Here is a 17,060-nt window from a genome sequence, read left to right on the forward strand (position 1 = left end):
GCCCTCAATAAAATTTTACCAAAAAAATAAAGAGAATGTTCAGCTATATTATGTTGCACCACATGAAATTGTTGATACTTGAGATAGTTAAGGTTTATTGTGCCAACCTGGCCGATAAAAACATGTGGGATTAACTGAAGGGCAGAGAGCTAAATGGCTCTGTGCGCTTTGCCTTTCTAGTTCTCGGGTCCCTTGTTCTCTGATGGTCGGACCAGGGTGCAGCTGCCTTAGCCAGTTACCTGCTTCCACTGGCAAGGCTCACTTCCTGCAATATATCTCTGAGAAGCGATATGGACCTACCCTGATGCAGCCCTGGGTGCTGGAGCAGCCGTTGCTGCCAGTGCTGAGATGCTTACACGCTCACTGATTCAGCTTTCCTCCTGCAGTGGGCATCATTGCCGTGTGTTAGGTGAGATTGAGGAGGACTTTGGAGATTGGTGTCAAAACATATGGGCTAATGTTGGTCTTATGGGCTTGGACAGCACGGAGTTGGGGTGCTTTCTTAATGTACACTTACCCTTTATATAAAAGTCGCTCATACATATGAGTTTCTGTGAATTTGTTCCTCTAATGTATCCAGACGAACACAATACTCAAACATTTTGAAATGCACAAAGAGCAATTTCATATAGTTCAACTTAATAGAAATTTTAGAGCATCCATACTAATATTATTTCTTATAGAATGACCATTGTATGAACATAGTGAAATTGTTCTCAGCAGATTGGGAATCTCACCTTCTAGTTGTGGGTAACAACTGAGTAATTAAAATTGTGGAAGGGAGCTTAAATTAGGCTTGTATGAATTAAAATGTGCTATAAATGTAAATGATATTCAGGATTTTTGAAAACTTAGTACAAAGAAAAAATACAAATTACTTCAATAATGTTTATCTCTTGAGTATATTACCATAAATATATTTTATATACTAGGTTAAATAAAAACATATTATTCGAATGAACTTCACTTCTTCCATGTCCCTTTTTCCAAGTGGTTACTAGACTATTTTGCAAGCATGACGCGGCTCCCCTGATGCTGGCCAGGTGGGTGGTCCTGCTCTGGAAGAGCTGCTGCTGTTGCAAAGGGCCAGCTAATGATCTGAGGGAAGATGTGCAATGTGGTTCCCTAGGGAATCAGTCCTGATGCCTGGCAACATCATGGCCAACTGTATGAAATGCTGTCCGGTCCTGAGACAGTCCTATGACTGGTTGTTGACCCACCTGCTGTGGGCCCCAGGGTTTTCAATGGTGAATTTGGTGTGTCTTTGTAGCTTGTCCATCTGGTCAGCAGGGCAGAGGCCTCCAGAGAGACGTGTGGTAGCTAGCTGTACATGAGGCAGTGCTTGGCTAGGAATGGAATTGGTCACTGAGCCACCACTGCCTCCATTTCTGCCCCATTGGCAGTTCAGCTGTGGTTCTATAGGGCATTCTGTATGGCGTGACCAATCAGAAAAAACATTCAGGTTCCCAGACCAACTTAAAATGAATATAAACCATTCGTGGATGAGCAGATCATGAGTTAAACTCAGGAGTAGGGTTGAAGTATTCTGATCCAACTCTTACTAGTAGTCATTCTCAAACTCCCCTTGTGCCCTCCCCATCTATATTCAATCACTCACAAAATCCTACCAATATGATTTTAAATGTGCTTCTTACATCAGGCCTCCAGGTACACTGCAATGTATTTACCCCAATTTAGGCCATCACTTCTAGTCTGGTTCGATTATTCTGTTGTTCCATACTCAAATGTCCCTCAAATCAGCTCGTCTTTAACCACAAACACACCCTTCTTTCTGTTCTCCCATCTCAGTGACCGCCACCTCATCCACCCACTCTGCCAACTGATAAAAGGGGTGCAAAACTATCAGCCAGGGCATTAGAAATAAAAGAACAGTACACACAGAATGAACCGCAGGTGACTTGATTTTAAAATAGAGTGGTTTATAAAAAGTAATAAAATAATCATAAAAAGAGAGAGTGGTTTGGGAAAGTATGCTATCTAAGACCAGGAGCTGACCTACCTAATTTAGTCAGAACCCAAAACCAAACTCCCTGCCATTGGGTCAATTCTGACGCAGTGACTCGAGAGTACAGGGGAACAAAGCCCCGGGTCTCTGAGACTGCAATTCTTCACAGGAATACAAAGTCTGGTTTTTCTCCCTCGGAGCAGCTGGTGGTTTCAAACTACTGATCTTGAGGTTAGCAGTTCAATGAGTAATCACTATGCTACGAGGACTCCTAATTTAGTCAGATGTGTGCCCTTAAAAACAGAAATGCAGGCATATCAGCTCTCTGATGGTCCCAACAAAATAAGGGAAATTCAACTTCCTTAAAGGAGGCAGTCTGTGGACATTTATTCTTATTCAGTTTCTTCTCAAGGTGAAGATAGCTCTTTATAAATGTCCTAGAGAAATAGAATAGCTTTCTGTTCACCCTGTGCAAGAACAAAGGGTGGATCGTTCCACTACTGAGGGGCAGTCTGCAAGCTCTGGTTTCAAATTCTAATGCTGAGACATAATCTTCACTATGGGAACAGAGCTTTCCACCTAGTCCCCACCAAGACCCCGGCTGTCCTAGAGGGCTGGCTAAGAAGGTAGAATGGGGTAAAAGCCGGAAGGAAGGCAGGACAAGTACTAACATGCTCTTGATACAATCCCAGGAATTGACGGTGCAACACTTGAATTTCAGACTCAGATGGACATTGAACTAGCTCTCAGATCCTGACTTCTACGTTTGAGAAGGCTAAAGACCCCTCTCAATGCTCAGCATGGTGTTTGCCTCCCAGTAGGTACTTAAGTAGTTGGCTAAGTGATACTGGCAGATATAGGGCTGGTCATGTTCTCAGTCACAGCAGGCGAGATACCCAGAACAGAACCAAGGCAGCTAGAACACAGCCAATGGCTTTCTAGTAAGTTAGAGCACAGGGAAGCCAGGTTCTGAAGAACACAGTGTGTTCTTTGTATGAAAAGCAGCTGGCAGGTGCAAGGTAACGGGCAGGTTTGTCACAATCTCTCTAGAAACCAGGGCAACACTACACTGGACTCAGTCCAGTCGATCACGGTGCACCCGGAATTGGACTTCTTTGTAGAAAAGCTCTCTCAAATACTTCATGATAATAATCAGGACGGAGAGGGCAGTGCATGGAATCAGCCATTCCCACTAACCCAAAATAACCCGCACCTGGATGCCTTTCTCAACAGGAAGACCTTTATAGGTTACACAACAGCCGGAGGCAGTCAAGTGCCTTCATCTAAAGGGAATTTCTGTTCAGCCCTAACAAGTTAAGATAATCCTGCTTTCTTGAGGTTGCTTACCTAAAGCTAGGAAAGGGATAATTTCTATCATATCCAACTTGAAACTGAAAGAAAGTGATCAGTTAATCCAGAAAATAATTACAGATTACTTCCTTCACCTCAGTCCTGGTGGGTCCACAGTAGCTGAGAAGGAGGAGGCTACGTGGGAGTGTGTTTTTAAAAAGGACCAAGGTCAGTCAGCAACATTTGTTACCGAGCAAGAATGAGGACAGCCGGTGACCCTGGACCTAGGCCGATCTAGTCTATTTTCAAAATGAGAAACTTAGGGCTAGAGATTCACAAATCGCTCAAGACCACATAACTGGTGGCGACACTTAACTATAATCCAAGTTCTACAATAGATGATTTCATGTATGTTCACTGTAACTCAAGAGGCCAGGACGTATGGCCAGCACCCATGACTAATTTTCACCCAATGATTGCTCTCTTCTGTCAGGTAGCTTATCCGATTTTCCAGCTGATAGGTGGTGAGCCAATCCCCTGGTCCTCAAGTGCTTGCTCCTTCCTCTGTACCTTCTGCACTGCCCAAGATACGGATCTCCCAGTGTCTCTGGAATGGTCTGGGCTGGGGGAGAAACAGAACCCAGAGTGCAGGACTAGTTCATTCTCATGAAAACACTTCCAGGCTGATAAAGACTTCACCCTTCCGGGAAATGAGCTGCTGGAAACAGCACGGCGCCAGTCAAAGCTGAATTAGGGACCCTGAGCTCTGTAGTCCATTCACTATGACAACCAGGGCAAATTGCCTCTGAAGTTCAGTTTCACCACGAGGAAATTCCCTGTCTCTCTCCAGGACTACTGAGTGCCTGGTACACAGGAAGTTCTCAATTTACGGAGCTATTTTTATTTTATGGTTGCATTTTTACAGCCCTGTGCTACTGGATCACTATCTTTACAATGTGCTCCCCACAGACCTTAGTGAGATGTTTATTTTTCACTGACCCTCGCCTTGGGTGGGAGAGAGGCAGAGGGAGCAGGGATTTAGTGTCACATGACATGTGCAGCAGGGGAAGCCTTCCACCAGGGCTCTCCCCGCGGGGGAGGAAGGGTTGCATCTCCACAGAGAAACAGGGCACGCGTGTCCATGAGTAAAAGCACAGGCTTGCCAACCCTGAAGAAGAGTGCGCGCGACACACTGCCTGGAAGACTGCTCTGGCACGGGGCGTCTGCTGGCAGCGCATCCCTGATGAAATGGCTGCCACGAGTTACGATGGCAGTCCACAGTGCCCACGGGACACTATAAGAAGTATCTGAAATCAGGTTGCACCCCAGACAATCCGAGGGCCATTCTCTGGCACGTTCCCTGGCCTTGAGCTTGAATGGCAGATGATACCTCAGAACAAAGCCAGAACCTCTGGACTCGAAGGACGCAGGCAGCACAGAGACACACGGTGTCTAGAGCTCAGAGGTACACTGACTTCCAGAAGAATTGGGTCTTGATAATGCTGTGACTCCCGCAGCCAGGCGTCCTTTATCACACCAACTATTTCCCCTTATTTCCTAAACCATGCCTACAGCTAACTGATCGGCAGTTACTCTGTCACCTTACCCCAAACAAAAATGCTTGTAACTACAGATATTTTGTTAAAGTATCAAAATGGCATGCTACCCAACTGGCTATTATAGAAATCTTTCACTGTGGAAGCATGGCGAGTGTCTATTATACTGTGCAAATGATACTGCATACAGTCTATAATTCCATGAGTTTTAAGCATATTTATCCTAAGTGGGTGTTTTTAAAATATGAAATGCTGTAGTCAATAAAAATAAATATGTAGTTTGATGTTATTATGCCTTCATGAGGTATTTTATTTCAAAGTTGAAAAAAATTCTTTTTCAAAGCATGCTTTGACACTAACAGAAACCATTCAGGGGGGAGGGGCAGGGGAAGGGACTATATCACACATAAACATGAATACCAACACACGCTGTATAATAGGAACAAACCAAATTCCAAATTGATAGTCAAGAGTAAAGCAAGGCCTTGCTACATGGCATGGTGCTAGTCTAGATATGGGAGAAATACCAATGGACTTACCCACCACAGGAAACAGTCCAAGGAAAGGGTTTTCATCCAAGCGGAAGGGAAGCAATTTAAAAATCAAATAGCTACATTCACTTCATTACGCAGTTAACAGAATTAAAGTTAACAATCAGAAAATTACTGTTATTTTAGGGCAGCTTCAGTACTAAAACTAGAAACCAATTTAGAAGAAATATAAAGACTTCATTTCTATTGAAAAGAAGAATGCTAATATTAATTTAAAGAAACAGATTGCCCTCCTATACAACAAATTTTATTGCTTCGGTGCTAAAATAAATATTTTCATCATTTTTCTGTAAAATATATTTCACTGTAAAAATAATCCACGTGGGTTATAATGAAATATTTCATTTTGCACTTGAGATTCAACAGTTTTAAAATGCGGTTACATTACCATGTTAGTATATTCTAATATGTGGGCAGTTTCTCACCTCGCCTTCCTTCAAACACATCATTGACTTCTCTTAGCAGTGTTGACATGTCACTCATTTGGGATTCCCAAGCTTCACAAAATACATCAAGGTTTTCCTTAGCAATTTTACTAGATGGATGTAATGTCAACGTTTCGGCAGCAGAAATGATCTACAGAAACACGATGTATACAGGTGTGAATTGCAAACGTATCAGTCTAAGAAGCACAGAGGAGGCTGTACAACACTGTGGAGCAGCAGTTCCCGACCTTCCTCCTGCTACGGCCCTTTAATACAGGCCCTCATATGGTGGTGACCCCAACCATAACATTATTTCTGTTGTTCCTTCATAAGTGTAATTTGGCTACTGTTATTAATTGTAATGTAAGTATCTGATATGCAGGAATGTACTTTCACTGCACAAATTGAACATCATTAAATATCATTTAGTGATTAATCACAAAACAATATGTAATTATATATTGTGAAATATTTATTTCTAATTACAAATTAATGAAATGTTGTCTGGAAGCATATTGTAGCCTGGGGAACAGTCTTCATGCTGAGTACTCAAGTGTGGGCTATCTGCCTGTGGGCGGACCCTCCTGGAGATGGATAGAGGAGTGGTTTCTTGGTTCCTAAGACCATCAGAAATATGTGTTTTCAATGGTACTAGGTGACTCCTATGAAAGGGTCATCCGACCCCCATAGGGGCTAAGAACCATTGCTGTAGAGCCATTGTTCAAACCAGCTCAGCAAACTCAGTGGTATTAATTCTGGCCCAGAGCCAAATAATTACTGTCTCCAAGTCCTAGTGTATGACTTGCCTAAAAAGGAGCTATAGCTTCCAGGAGTCTTATAAAATGTTATAATAAACATCCTTTTAAAATTAGTGTCTCCTTATAACCTTAGGAATTACTAGATTAAAAAGATGTGTGAGTGTTTTTATGGCTTGTTATTATATGATACTTTCCAAAAGTGTGTTAAAAATTTGCTTTGTAAATGGTTGATTTAAAGTGGATAGAAACAAGAGTTAATTAAACGGGCCAATGTCCAATTTGGCAGATAATCTAATAGACAGCTGTGTTCTGGCAAACCACCACTGAAAATTCTGCGACCTGCGTTTCTCAGATTGGTCTCTCGTTACACAGACTCCTCCTCCTACCCCATCGGCTATGGATGCAGACAAGACGTAAACACAGGCACCATCTGCTGTTGACCCTACCTGTTGGCCCGTCACCTGAAATGTCTCTTCTGCGTGTAGACAGGTTATTTCAAGCGGTTCTGTCGCAGATACATGTCGCAACAACCTGCAAGTCTAAGAGGCAACATTTGGATAGTCCAATTGTCACATTCTCATTCTTCCCAATTCACAGCAGCATTTTGTCATTGATAAAGAAACAATATTAACCACAAACTTATAGAGCATAAAGTTAATTTTTACTTTATTAAGTAGATTATTATGATACCATATCCATTACCAAGGAATTGCTTAGGAATAACTAGGCTATGCCACATTTGTTTCTACTTCTCCATCACAGCAAGGTGCTCACAGGCTACCAGAACCGGGAGACACCACTGAAGAGACGTAGTAGAACCACACATTTTATAGAGGAACAAATTTGGCAAAGCGAAGTGACCTGTCTGGTATCTCACAGTTAAACTATGTCCGAGTTACCCTACAGTCACAGTACTTGGCTTATCAGTATTACAAAGTCAAATCTGTTAAACAAAGGAGATCTACTTATTTAAAGCATGCTCCTAACAGGCTTCAGGTTGCTTTGTAAAGAAGTTAAGCTCGTCCAATGGGTCTACACGGTTCCTGCTAACCACGCATCTTTGAGAGCCTGTCGGCAGTCTGTTAGAAGCTAGTTAGAAGGCTGATAGGTGTGCTCTTCTAGACACATGTTGACTAGGTCATATCGCATACACAGGAGGTATAAATGGGTGACGGCATTGTTTTCAAACTACCAGATAGCTGACAGGTTCAATTACGTGAAAGGCTTGGAATGTTAATTAGTAAGCCATATTAGATTTATAATGAAAGGCAGTCCTCAGTTACGGAATCACCATTAGCACTTAATAGTGGGGAGAACAGGAAAGCTTTGGTGAAGGAGTGCGGTGCTGGGTGTCTCTGGTGACCCCTCCACATGTAATTTTCAAACCTGCTTTTGGGCCTGGTTTGAGCTGCCCTGCAATTGCCCATTGGGAAGGCCTGGCTCTAGGACTTCAAGAAGGAGCGTATTCCCAAGCTCTTTCTCTACAGGGTCACCTTGGCTTGTCCTTGTGCGTGTGTGTAGGAGTCCGTCTCCTCTGAAAGACCCTCTCCCCTTCCCAGGTTTGGTAACCACTCACTCACCCTGCGAACCGGGGTGCCATTAGCTCAACTATCATTATCCCCAGCTCCTGCACTTTCCCTGTGGTCCCCTGTGCATGTGCGCAGATGGTCCTGAGTCCTCCTCCTTAACCCACTGCCCTGGAGTCAATTTCAACGAAGAGCCACTTCATGTAGGGTTTCTGACACTGTAACTCTTCATGGGAGCGGAAAGCCCTATCTTTCTCCCTCAAAGCCATTGGTGGGTTTGAACCACCCACCTTATTGTGAGCAAGCTGACAGTCACATTCCAACAGAATCAAGGTCTTACAACATACCCCCAATGCTTTACTCCTAGGTCTAATGTCCTTGGGAGGATTGAAAGAAGAAGAAAAAAAAAGATTTAAGAAGTGCACTTGTTAGTCCTACAGCCTTTTGCCCTATTTTGTTTTAGAGGTCAAATGCTATCAGAACAAAACAAACATACCTTGAGGCTCCAGAGGAGAGAGGCTACTCATGTACGAATCAAAAGCTGTATTCATGTTACTATTCCCTTATGATAGCGTAGCTGTCATGGAAATAGAATTCTATGTAGCAAGGCAGTCTACTACTCACCTCAACAAGCTGCTCTTTCTGTTCAGAGAGTTTACAGGCACAGTCAGCCAAAGCTTCCAAATTCCCTTCGACTCCAGTAAGTTTTAGTGCTTTCAAAAGCACACCGTCCACATGGTGCTTCAGCACATTGGCTGCTAGCTGTGTTGCTGTAATATGAAGCTGCAGATGGGGGGAGAGGTGATCAAGGAAAGAAAACAAACAGGAACTTTGTGTTTTGTTTTCAAACCAGGACTTCAAAAACATTTTAAAGCGAAAGCGTAGAAATCTTAAAACAGTCTCGTTTGATCTGTGGAGCATGAAGTCCCCTAGGCGATACAAACAGAGTTTGCTCCCAAAGGTAGGGGTGATGTCTAATTCCCCAGACACTAGTAGTACTGCTGTCTGTCGAAAATAAACTGGACATCCAGGAGCAGAGTGGCCTTCTCCCTGTTTTATCCTTGGCTCAACCAGCTCTTCTATGGATTCTCAACTTAAAGACAGGAGCAAAGACATGGTGCCACTCTGGGACGCGGTTCAAGCAGCGGCGTTCCGAGTGCGAGGAGAAAGGTCAGGTTGCAGCCCACGTTGGAGGCAAGGTAACACGGGAGGGAGTTGCACTGAAGAGTTTCTGAAGAAGCCGCACCAGTATTCAAGAGGGAGAAAGCTGTAAACAATTACTGGGCCCAAAGCCACCTTAAAAGGGCACCTTGTCATTCTCCTTCCCCACTTCCTCTCTTCTCTCAAGCTTTGTACCAGACTTTTGGAAAAAGTATTCAGAATATATTTTGTCAATTAGGTATTTGATAAAAGTATATAAAATACTGCATCATGGTGCAAACTGTGCTACATGCTGAGTCTACAGAACAAAGGTAACACAGGCCCTCCCCTCACAGGGGGTGATAGTGTATTTGCTCTGACAGACAGACAAGCAATGCTGGAACAGACTGGGTTCCAGCACACGGTCAAAAGAAAACGGAAACCTTACGAAAACCTCGAAGCTTATTGGAAGTGGTTGGAATGGTTCTCAGCATGGCTCGCTCAAACACCTTTAGATACTATTAACACCTCAGTCTGTCTGCTCCTTCGCCTGCCTATTTCTTTTCTTTTAAACAATGTGACAGGTTATGTTAAGGTTCTACAGACAATAATCACTTTTAATTACATTGTCCTAAAAGGAAAATCTGACTTTGAAGGAAGCATTTCTCCCCTGGAAGTAATTCAATTCAAAAGCGGCAGACCTTGCTACAAAATTACCAATAGGGGACCCTCTGTATGCAGCAATCAAGTGATGATAATTACAGCCAGGAACAAAAAGCATCTTGAAGTACATTTCCTTTAGAAATTAAATGCCACAAAAGATTAAAAAAAATTTTTTTGATGTCGGGGACCTCATGAGTCAGCATCAACTCGATGGCAGATACAGAATATCTATAGTTGGACTTCACTGACAGACGATGAAATAAGAAATTGAGTTACTTTCCTAAGATCCTATGAGGTTTTTTAAGTCCTAGCGACAATCTACCCAGGATTCTGCCAAAGGGAGACAAGACATATAGTAGTGCCCTGACATCAGCTGTTGTGTATGCTGTCTCCCTCACTCCTGTGAAAACGCTCAGGGGTTCACACTGTGAGACCCGCTGAAGTAGTGAAGAAGAGGAAGCATGTGGGAAGCCTCTCAGTCCATCACCAAAACATATGATAACAATAGTCATAATTTTAACAATAGGCAAAATTGACTAGGCTGGGAGGAAAAAAAAAACCTGTCAACGTCCTTGTAAAGCATATATAACGACGTCCTCTGTGTGGAACAGAACATTAAAATAGAGGCATCAAATCCATTGCAAATAAACCATCCATCAGTATCAAATAAGACGTAAAACGTATCACTGTGTACCATAAAACATAATAGAAACATCCAACCACCAACTTCATGCTCTTAACCCTTGACCCTCAAAAAGATAAGAGAGCAGAAAAAAATTAGAGATAAAGGAGAAGAGAGACTTTTGTTGAAGAGGAAGAGTCAATAATAGAGTGGCCACCGTGAGCCCTCGTGAGGTAGAAGCAGCAATGTGATACAGGAGTTGTAGTTGGGGGTTGCCTGAGGGGGACACCAACAAGACAGTCTCTGAAGAACCCACTCAAATATCCACCAGAGATAGAGCTTTCAAAATCTGCTGGCCACCAAACCATCTTATAAGGGACCAGTTACTAAGAACGTTCTGATTCCCTGCTTTCTCTCTTCTCATCTTGTGCCACCACCTTCCCGGGATCAGTAAGAGCTGCGACAGTGGAGCTTGCGGGGCACGAAGAGGGGAGAAAGACAATCATCTTTCCCCAGAGTCCCAGTTGGAGCAGGGAGTGAGGACCTGAGGGGAAAGAAGGCCCACACCGGAATGAAGGTGGATGCACATCAATGGACAGATCGCAAGAAGCATTCTAACTTTTGAACTGAGATTGCTTTATGACTTAAGGAAGGAATGACACATTTTCCCTGTAATGGGACAGATAACAAACACTTTAAAATTTTCAAACTCCAAAGTCTCAGCTACAGTTTCCAGTCCAATGTTACAGCACAAAAGAGACGAGAGCCAATATGCAAACAATTGGATGCCGCTGTGTCCAAACCTGTATTTAAAAACACAGGTGACTTGGCCATGTTTGGCCATCCCTTGGCGTAAGTGAGCGCTGGATTCTCTGTTACTTGAGAGTGGTCGAGCTTGCAAACCATCCGTTTGTTTTTATTTTACAGTAACCGATTCCAAACTTGAATAGTTTAACAAGTTATTCTAAAAATGATTTGCAAGCGACATCACAGCAAGTGGCAACCCTGCTGCTTGATGACAGGCCTCCTGATCCGATCTTTGAGAAAGACGGCACTAACAAATGCTGCCTTCGACATGCTCAGGCCAAGGGGGAAGGTGCAAACCGCTTTCTGAACCCAGGCACATCACGCTCAGGCCAAGGGGGAGGTGCAAACCGCTTTCTGAACCCAGGCACATCACGCTCAGGCCTTCCAGTCACTTCTGTCAGGAAACTAGCAAAGAATGAAAGAGACAACACACCACACTTACCTCTTTCTTAAGCTCATTGAGGCTGTGAGTGATTTTCAAGATACTGAGTTCTAGTTCTTCAGCGATGCTTTTCGTCTTCTTGCTTTGCTAAAGGTTTAGAAAAGGGTATATGCCATGTTACTCTACAATTTTTCATTGGTAATATCAATTTTACTTGAACTACAAAGTTTAATATTAATATCATTCTGTAAACTGTAAAAAAAGCCAAGTTTTAAAGTTTATCTCTTTCTCAGAGTAGAAAATATTATTCTACCAATTTAGCTACATTTTCCCACACTAATAGATGAATTCTACTTTTCTCTGATAAACTGACCATGACTAAAACGAACTTAGTTTATCTTCTGTCAGGAATGCTCTTCCCTCTCCTCTAAACCTAGTTAAAAGTTAAAGCAATTTTCACCTTCATCTTACTTCAATGTCTTTCCCAAGGTTTTCTTAGACCAGTCCATCTAAAAAGGACCTTCTCCTGGTCCTCTCTCGTCTCTTTTAAGTAATCATTAGCTTTGCAGCTACAAACTGATATGTTAAGACTTTTAGTTGAAACTCTGTCTTTCCCACCAAACCTATAGAAGCTCGACGAAGGGCAGGCTGGATTCTGTGCAGCAGTTACACCGCAGGGCAGGCAGTAGAGTTCAAGCTCAATACCTTCATTAGCTGTCTTGATTCCTTTTCCCAAATGTAACTAACTATAGCCTACTTCAAAGCCCCTCACAATATGGTCTCTCCCCTCTCTCCCTTGGAGTGCTTATAAATCTTTCTGTTATTTTACCCTTTCAAACAATCTGCTGGATTGCGAACCTTGCTGGCCAATGTTTTATCTTACTCATCTTTTGGTTTCCAATGGCTGGCTTTCACAAGGCACTCAGTGTGCGCCCAAAAGATGAATGAGCGAGAGCAATATATCTGAAGTGCAGAGTCAAAGAACTGAGAGCTTGTAAACTTTGCGAAAGGCGATGCCTGCAGATCTAAGTATTGACTCAGCATCAGACTGCCAATTCAGAGAGCATTTCTTGTGATGACAAGAAACTCTTACTGAATGTTGAGTTGAAAATCTTTCACATACATGCACTCTTCAGCTCAGACTAGCCATCCCTGACAGTGCTTCGCTTTGGACATGGGTTCCAGCTCATATGACCATGTGGTCTCTGATGGTGCCAATAAGCATCAGAGAAATCTGAGATTCAAATATAAATCTATCTTTTCAAGGACATGAGCTGCTCCTTTCTTCAGACTTAACTGTATTCATCTTTATTCTCGAGGCTCCCTGTCAAAGCTTTCGTGCCTGACTTCCAGATCAAGTCTAGCAGAGTTTTATGTCATAGACCATGTTAAATGTTAAATACTTTTGGAAGGTCTATGGACCTAAGAAATAAATAAGCAGTATCCCTCTCCTCTCAATTACAATTGTGTCATCCACCCTTGGTAAGAGATTAGGTTCACATTTTCAGTGGTGTCTCATTTCTGCCAATCTTACCCACTCTTCACCAAATACCCTCCCACGGTTCAAGCGTGTCAGCAGCCTATGTAAGGGCCGACCGTGGCTGCCCACCAATTGTAGACCAGGAGTCTGAGTGAGGGTGAAGCATCGTCTACCTGCCAGTCGGATCTACCCTTGTCTTCATTTCATCTAGACCTCAACACGTTTCCTACAGCGCTGTCTGCGAACCGCCTGTCCTCAGAGTTAAGAACGGTGCACATCTGACCGGCTCCAACAGTAAGACTCGGGTCCCAGAACCTCCAGGTAGGGGTCTAGTCCTCTGCTCTCCACTCTGAAGCAGCACTGCGGGTGGACTTTGCCAGAGGTGAGTTTGGAGGTAGAGGGAGGGCAACAGTGTGAACTAGTGATCGTGAGGGTGGCACCGAGTCCGGGCAGCCAGGGGGAGACAAGTATTGAGAGTGCTGCCTGCGAAGGGTGCCCTGGACAGCCGAGAGGGAAAGAAGGACGAGGCTCGTTTGTCACACTCCGGACCACATTCACAGCCCTGGTGATTACGGGGGCTTTGACATTTCCCCCGGTACCAGGGAGAGCTATTAGTTAAGACTGACTTCATGTGAAAGTTCTTACAGCTTGCATCCACACGGAAATTAACTGCTGCAGTCCCATCCTTGTCTGGGTGGCCAGTTCCAAGATGCGCTCCCTGTGCTTGTGGCTGGTGTAGGCAGAATCAGTAAAGCTTTCTGTGTGCTCCAAGACAACTTCCAACATTGCAGACAGATTCTCCTTGGACTGGAAATAACAAGCCTCCCGAAGAGCTTCAATATTCATCTGAGAACAGAATGGATACACATTCCTGGGAGTCCACACTTCAGGCTCAAACCAAAATGGGTTGCTGACAGTGCTTAGGGTGCCTCCAGCACGCACTGTCTTTTCTTGTCTGCGGGCTAAGAGGAGCGCCGTGCCTGGTGATGGCTGCGTTCACCCCGAAGCCAGGAGGACACACTGCCAAGAGCAGACAGTCGTCAATACAATCAAGTTCCTGAGACAAGTGAGTACCAAAGCAGGAAGAACACCAACATGTACCAGCCAGTTGGGAAAATAAGCTAGCCTCCAGGTACATGATATTCATCTGATGAATGCCCAGGCAACGCTTTGGAAAATAAAGCTACGCCCTAATACAAATGTATGTGGAGCCCAAGGGGAAGGTGTAAAAGGGACAGGTGTGGGAGAGACTAGGAAATGCATCAGATTTCCTTCATTAATTCAGTAGCCTGTTCATAGTCACTGAACTGGTCCCCAGTAGCACCTCCCTGACCAAAGATTCCTCCTTCTGGTGGCTGGTTTGCTTCTTATAAAATCCCAAGTTTCCCTCTCATTGGCTCCTTACCATGGACAGAGTCAAGGCCGAGCTTTTACTGTGCAACAAAACCCCATCTGTGGTCTCACTCTATGTACCTCTGAGACCACAGTCATAACATCTCCCTCCATACTCCCTCAAACAACGGCCCACGTCACTTACACTGCACTCAGAGCTCCTCCAACGTGAGGTGGACACATGCTCACTTGTGCAATCTTTCTCTCACTGACCTTTCTGAGCTGTGCTACACCCCCATGAACTAGGTCACACCCAACTCCAGCCAAGAACTATAAATGATAACGGTTGTGATTGTGGGCACAATGAACATGAAGACCTGGGTGGCTTACACTGGTTTAGCACTCTCTAAAGACCTATCACAAATATGACTTCATGCTAATTCTCCATACATAAGCTGTTTGTATAGAACCCAGGGCAAATCCAAGATGCGGGGGTGCAATCCAGTAGTCATTCCAACAATAACCACCACCTAGATAGGGAGGAAGGTGGTATTTTATGAAAAGCTAGGAAATTACATGTATAAAAGTGAAGATGGGACCATCAGTGAGGGTTGGAGAACTTGAAAACATAAGCAGAATTAAAACATAAAAATCAGTCATGTTGAACTAATAGCATTTATGTTAAAGTATTTTTACTTTCTCTTCAAATACACTGTACACATTTTAGAGAGCAATTCAGTGGTTTTTTTTTATTTTTATAAACTGCTCGTTTATATTTCTTAAGATTAGTAATGAGCATGGGTAAGTATCCACTTTCTCTGCAGGTCATAGTCTCCACCAAAAACAGAGCAGGGTGCCAGCAAGATACCCGCTGTCGAACGAGCCTGGGCTTGTTCAGTGTCCAGGGGGCCTGGGTCTGAAAGCTCAGCAGCAGCTCCTCCAGGACCGGAACCCGGAGGCCTGGTCTAGCTAGGTCTACTTCTCATCCTACTTGTTTCCCTCATTATTTTTTGACTTTACACACGGCATATCTTTTCTTAGCTTTTATAATAAAAGGAGAGAATTAGAAAAATAATCTCCAAGGTTTCTTTCAGCAATGAAAAGTCTAAGAGAATAGCAAGTCTCTGTCGCCTTTTATCTCAGGAAGAGATTCTGCAATAAGATAGAGATGTCACTTGAAAGATCATGAACTTTGGTATCAAGAGTCCTTGTTCTACCACTGTGGCAGTTACATAATCTGTCAATTTGAGAGGATGGAGAGTCAAGGGGTGGAGTCTAGCTTGTCAATCAGGTCATAGCCAATGAGTCCTCTGTGTGGGCACGGCCTTCTCCTGAGGATTCTGGGAACGCCTATATTCTTTCCTTGGAGGTGGGAGACTGTCTCTCACTCTGTCTCTGTTGGCTCACTCCCTGGGAAACATTGCAGCTGACAAGACACATGGAGACAGGCTGATGGCAGCCAGAGCCTCACAGGTGGGGAACCTACATGGAGACCCCTGCCAGCACTGAGATGCTTACAATGCCACTGGATCCACAAGACTTCCCACCCACTGGTCTGTGATCTTTGTGCACTCAGCATCTTCGCATGTGCTTTGTGAGTCTGAAGAGGATTTTCTAGACTGGTACCTGACATCTGGGCTAATATCGGACTTATGGACTTGATCTGGACTGGAGGTTTTCTCAATATTTAGTTGCTCTCGTAAAGCTCTTCCTTGCACACATGTGAGTGTCTATGGATTTGTGTCTCTAGTCAACCCAGACTAACACAACCACTTACTAGCTTCCCTCCCCTCAAAAACAGGGAATGCTATCTACTTAACAGGTCAGTTAAACGAGATATTTATTGTCCCTGATTTCCTTCCTTTCACCCCGTGTTGCTCCTCAGAGCTTCCCACCACTAACAAACAGTCCAAGTGCAGCGAGCAGGACAGACTGCCATCTGTCTCCGTCATGTCCATTCGAGGAGTGGGGATCCTTCACATAGTAGCTGCCTTCTCAGGCCTTCGTTTCCTCATCTGTTAACAGAGGGACTGTACTTGATGATTTTTAGGATCTTCCTGCCCTTTCCCAAAGATTTCCCAGGGGCATTTTAGCATCTCTGACTTCTGATAAGCAGCTATACTCTAAAGTCGTGGAAATTCTGAGTCAGACTGCAACTGATGCCATCTGTTTCTCAGTCTGCTCGATGGCAAAATGGGGACAATAATAAGAATTCTCACTTCCTGGGTCCTTGGATGGACGCAGGCATACATTGAAAGCCTTCAGAATAGGGCTTGGCACGTGCTAAGTGCTCAACAAATGGTAGTTTGTATGTTGCGATTATAAACTCTCTTCCTTAGCGTTTGTGTGTTGCGATTATAAACTCTCTTACTTGTCGTTACCACAATCTCAAGCGCACAGCATGAGGCAGGAGTTAGAATCCCAGCAGGGATGATAGATAGCTTGTCACTATCCATTACCTTGGCTAATAAACAGGGCCAAGGTAGCTACGACAGTATCTGTGTCCTTTTGTAGACACCACCTTTGCTTTAAGGCCAATGTCACTGAACATTAGGTTTGTCT

At 43.8% G+C, this 17,060-nt stretch overlaps 1 protein-coding gene and 1 non-coding gene across 2 annotated transcripts in view; one reads left to right on the top strand and one right to left on the bottom strand.

Annotated features, from left to right (window-relative positions):
• CTNNAL1 (catenin alpha like 1) overlaps positions 1-17,060 on the bottom strand; it is a 46,173-nt gene that overhangs the window by 10,594 nt on the left and 18,519 nt on the right. Inside the window, exons 7-11 of the mRNA XM_075560282.1 lie at positions 13,812-14,012; positions 11,747-11,833; positions 8,697-8,855; positions 6,993-7,085; positions 5,789-5,939 (exon numbers count right to left, since the gene is read on the bottom strand). Coding sequence (XP_075416397.1) covers positions 5,789-5,939; positions 6,993-7,085; positions 8,697-8,855; positions 11,747-11,833; positions 13,812-14,012 — 691 coding nt within the window. The remainder of the gene's footprint in view (positions 1-5,788; positions 5,940-6,992; positions 7,086-8,696; positions 8,856-11,746; positions 11,834-13,811; positions 14,013-17,060) is intronic.
• LOC142460585 (small Cajal body-specific RNA 24) lies at positions 2,346-2,475 on the top strand. The gene has a single exon (XR_012786764.1).

This window comes from Tenrec ecaudatus, chromosome 10 (assembly GCF_050624435.1).
Source record: "Tenrec ecaudatus isolate mTenEca1 chromosome 10, mTenEca1.hap1, whole genome shotgun sequence".
NCBI classification, from domain to species: Eukaryota; Metazoa; Chordata; class Mammalia; order Afrosoricida; family Tenrecidae; genus Tenrec; species Tenrec ecaudatus.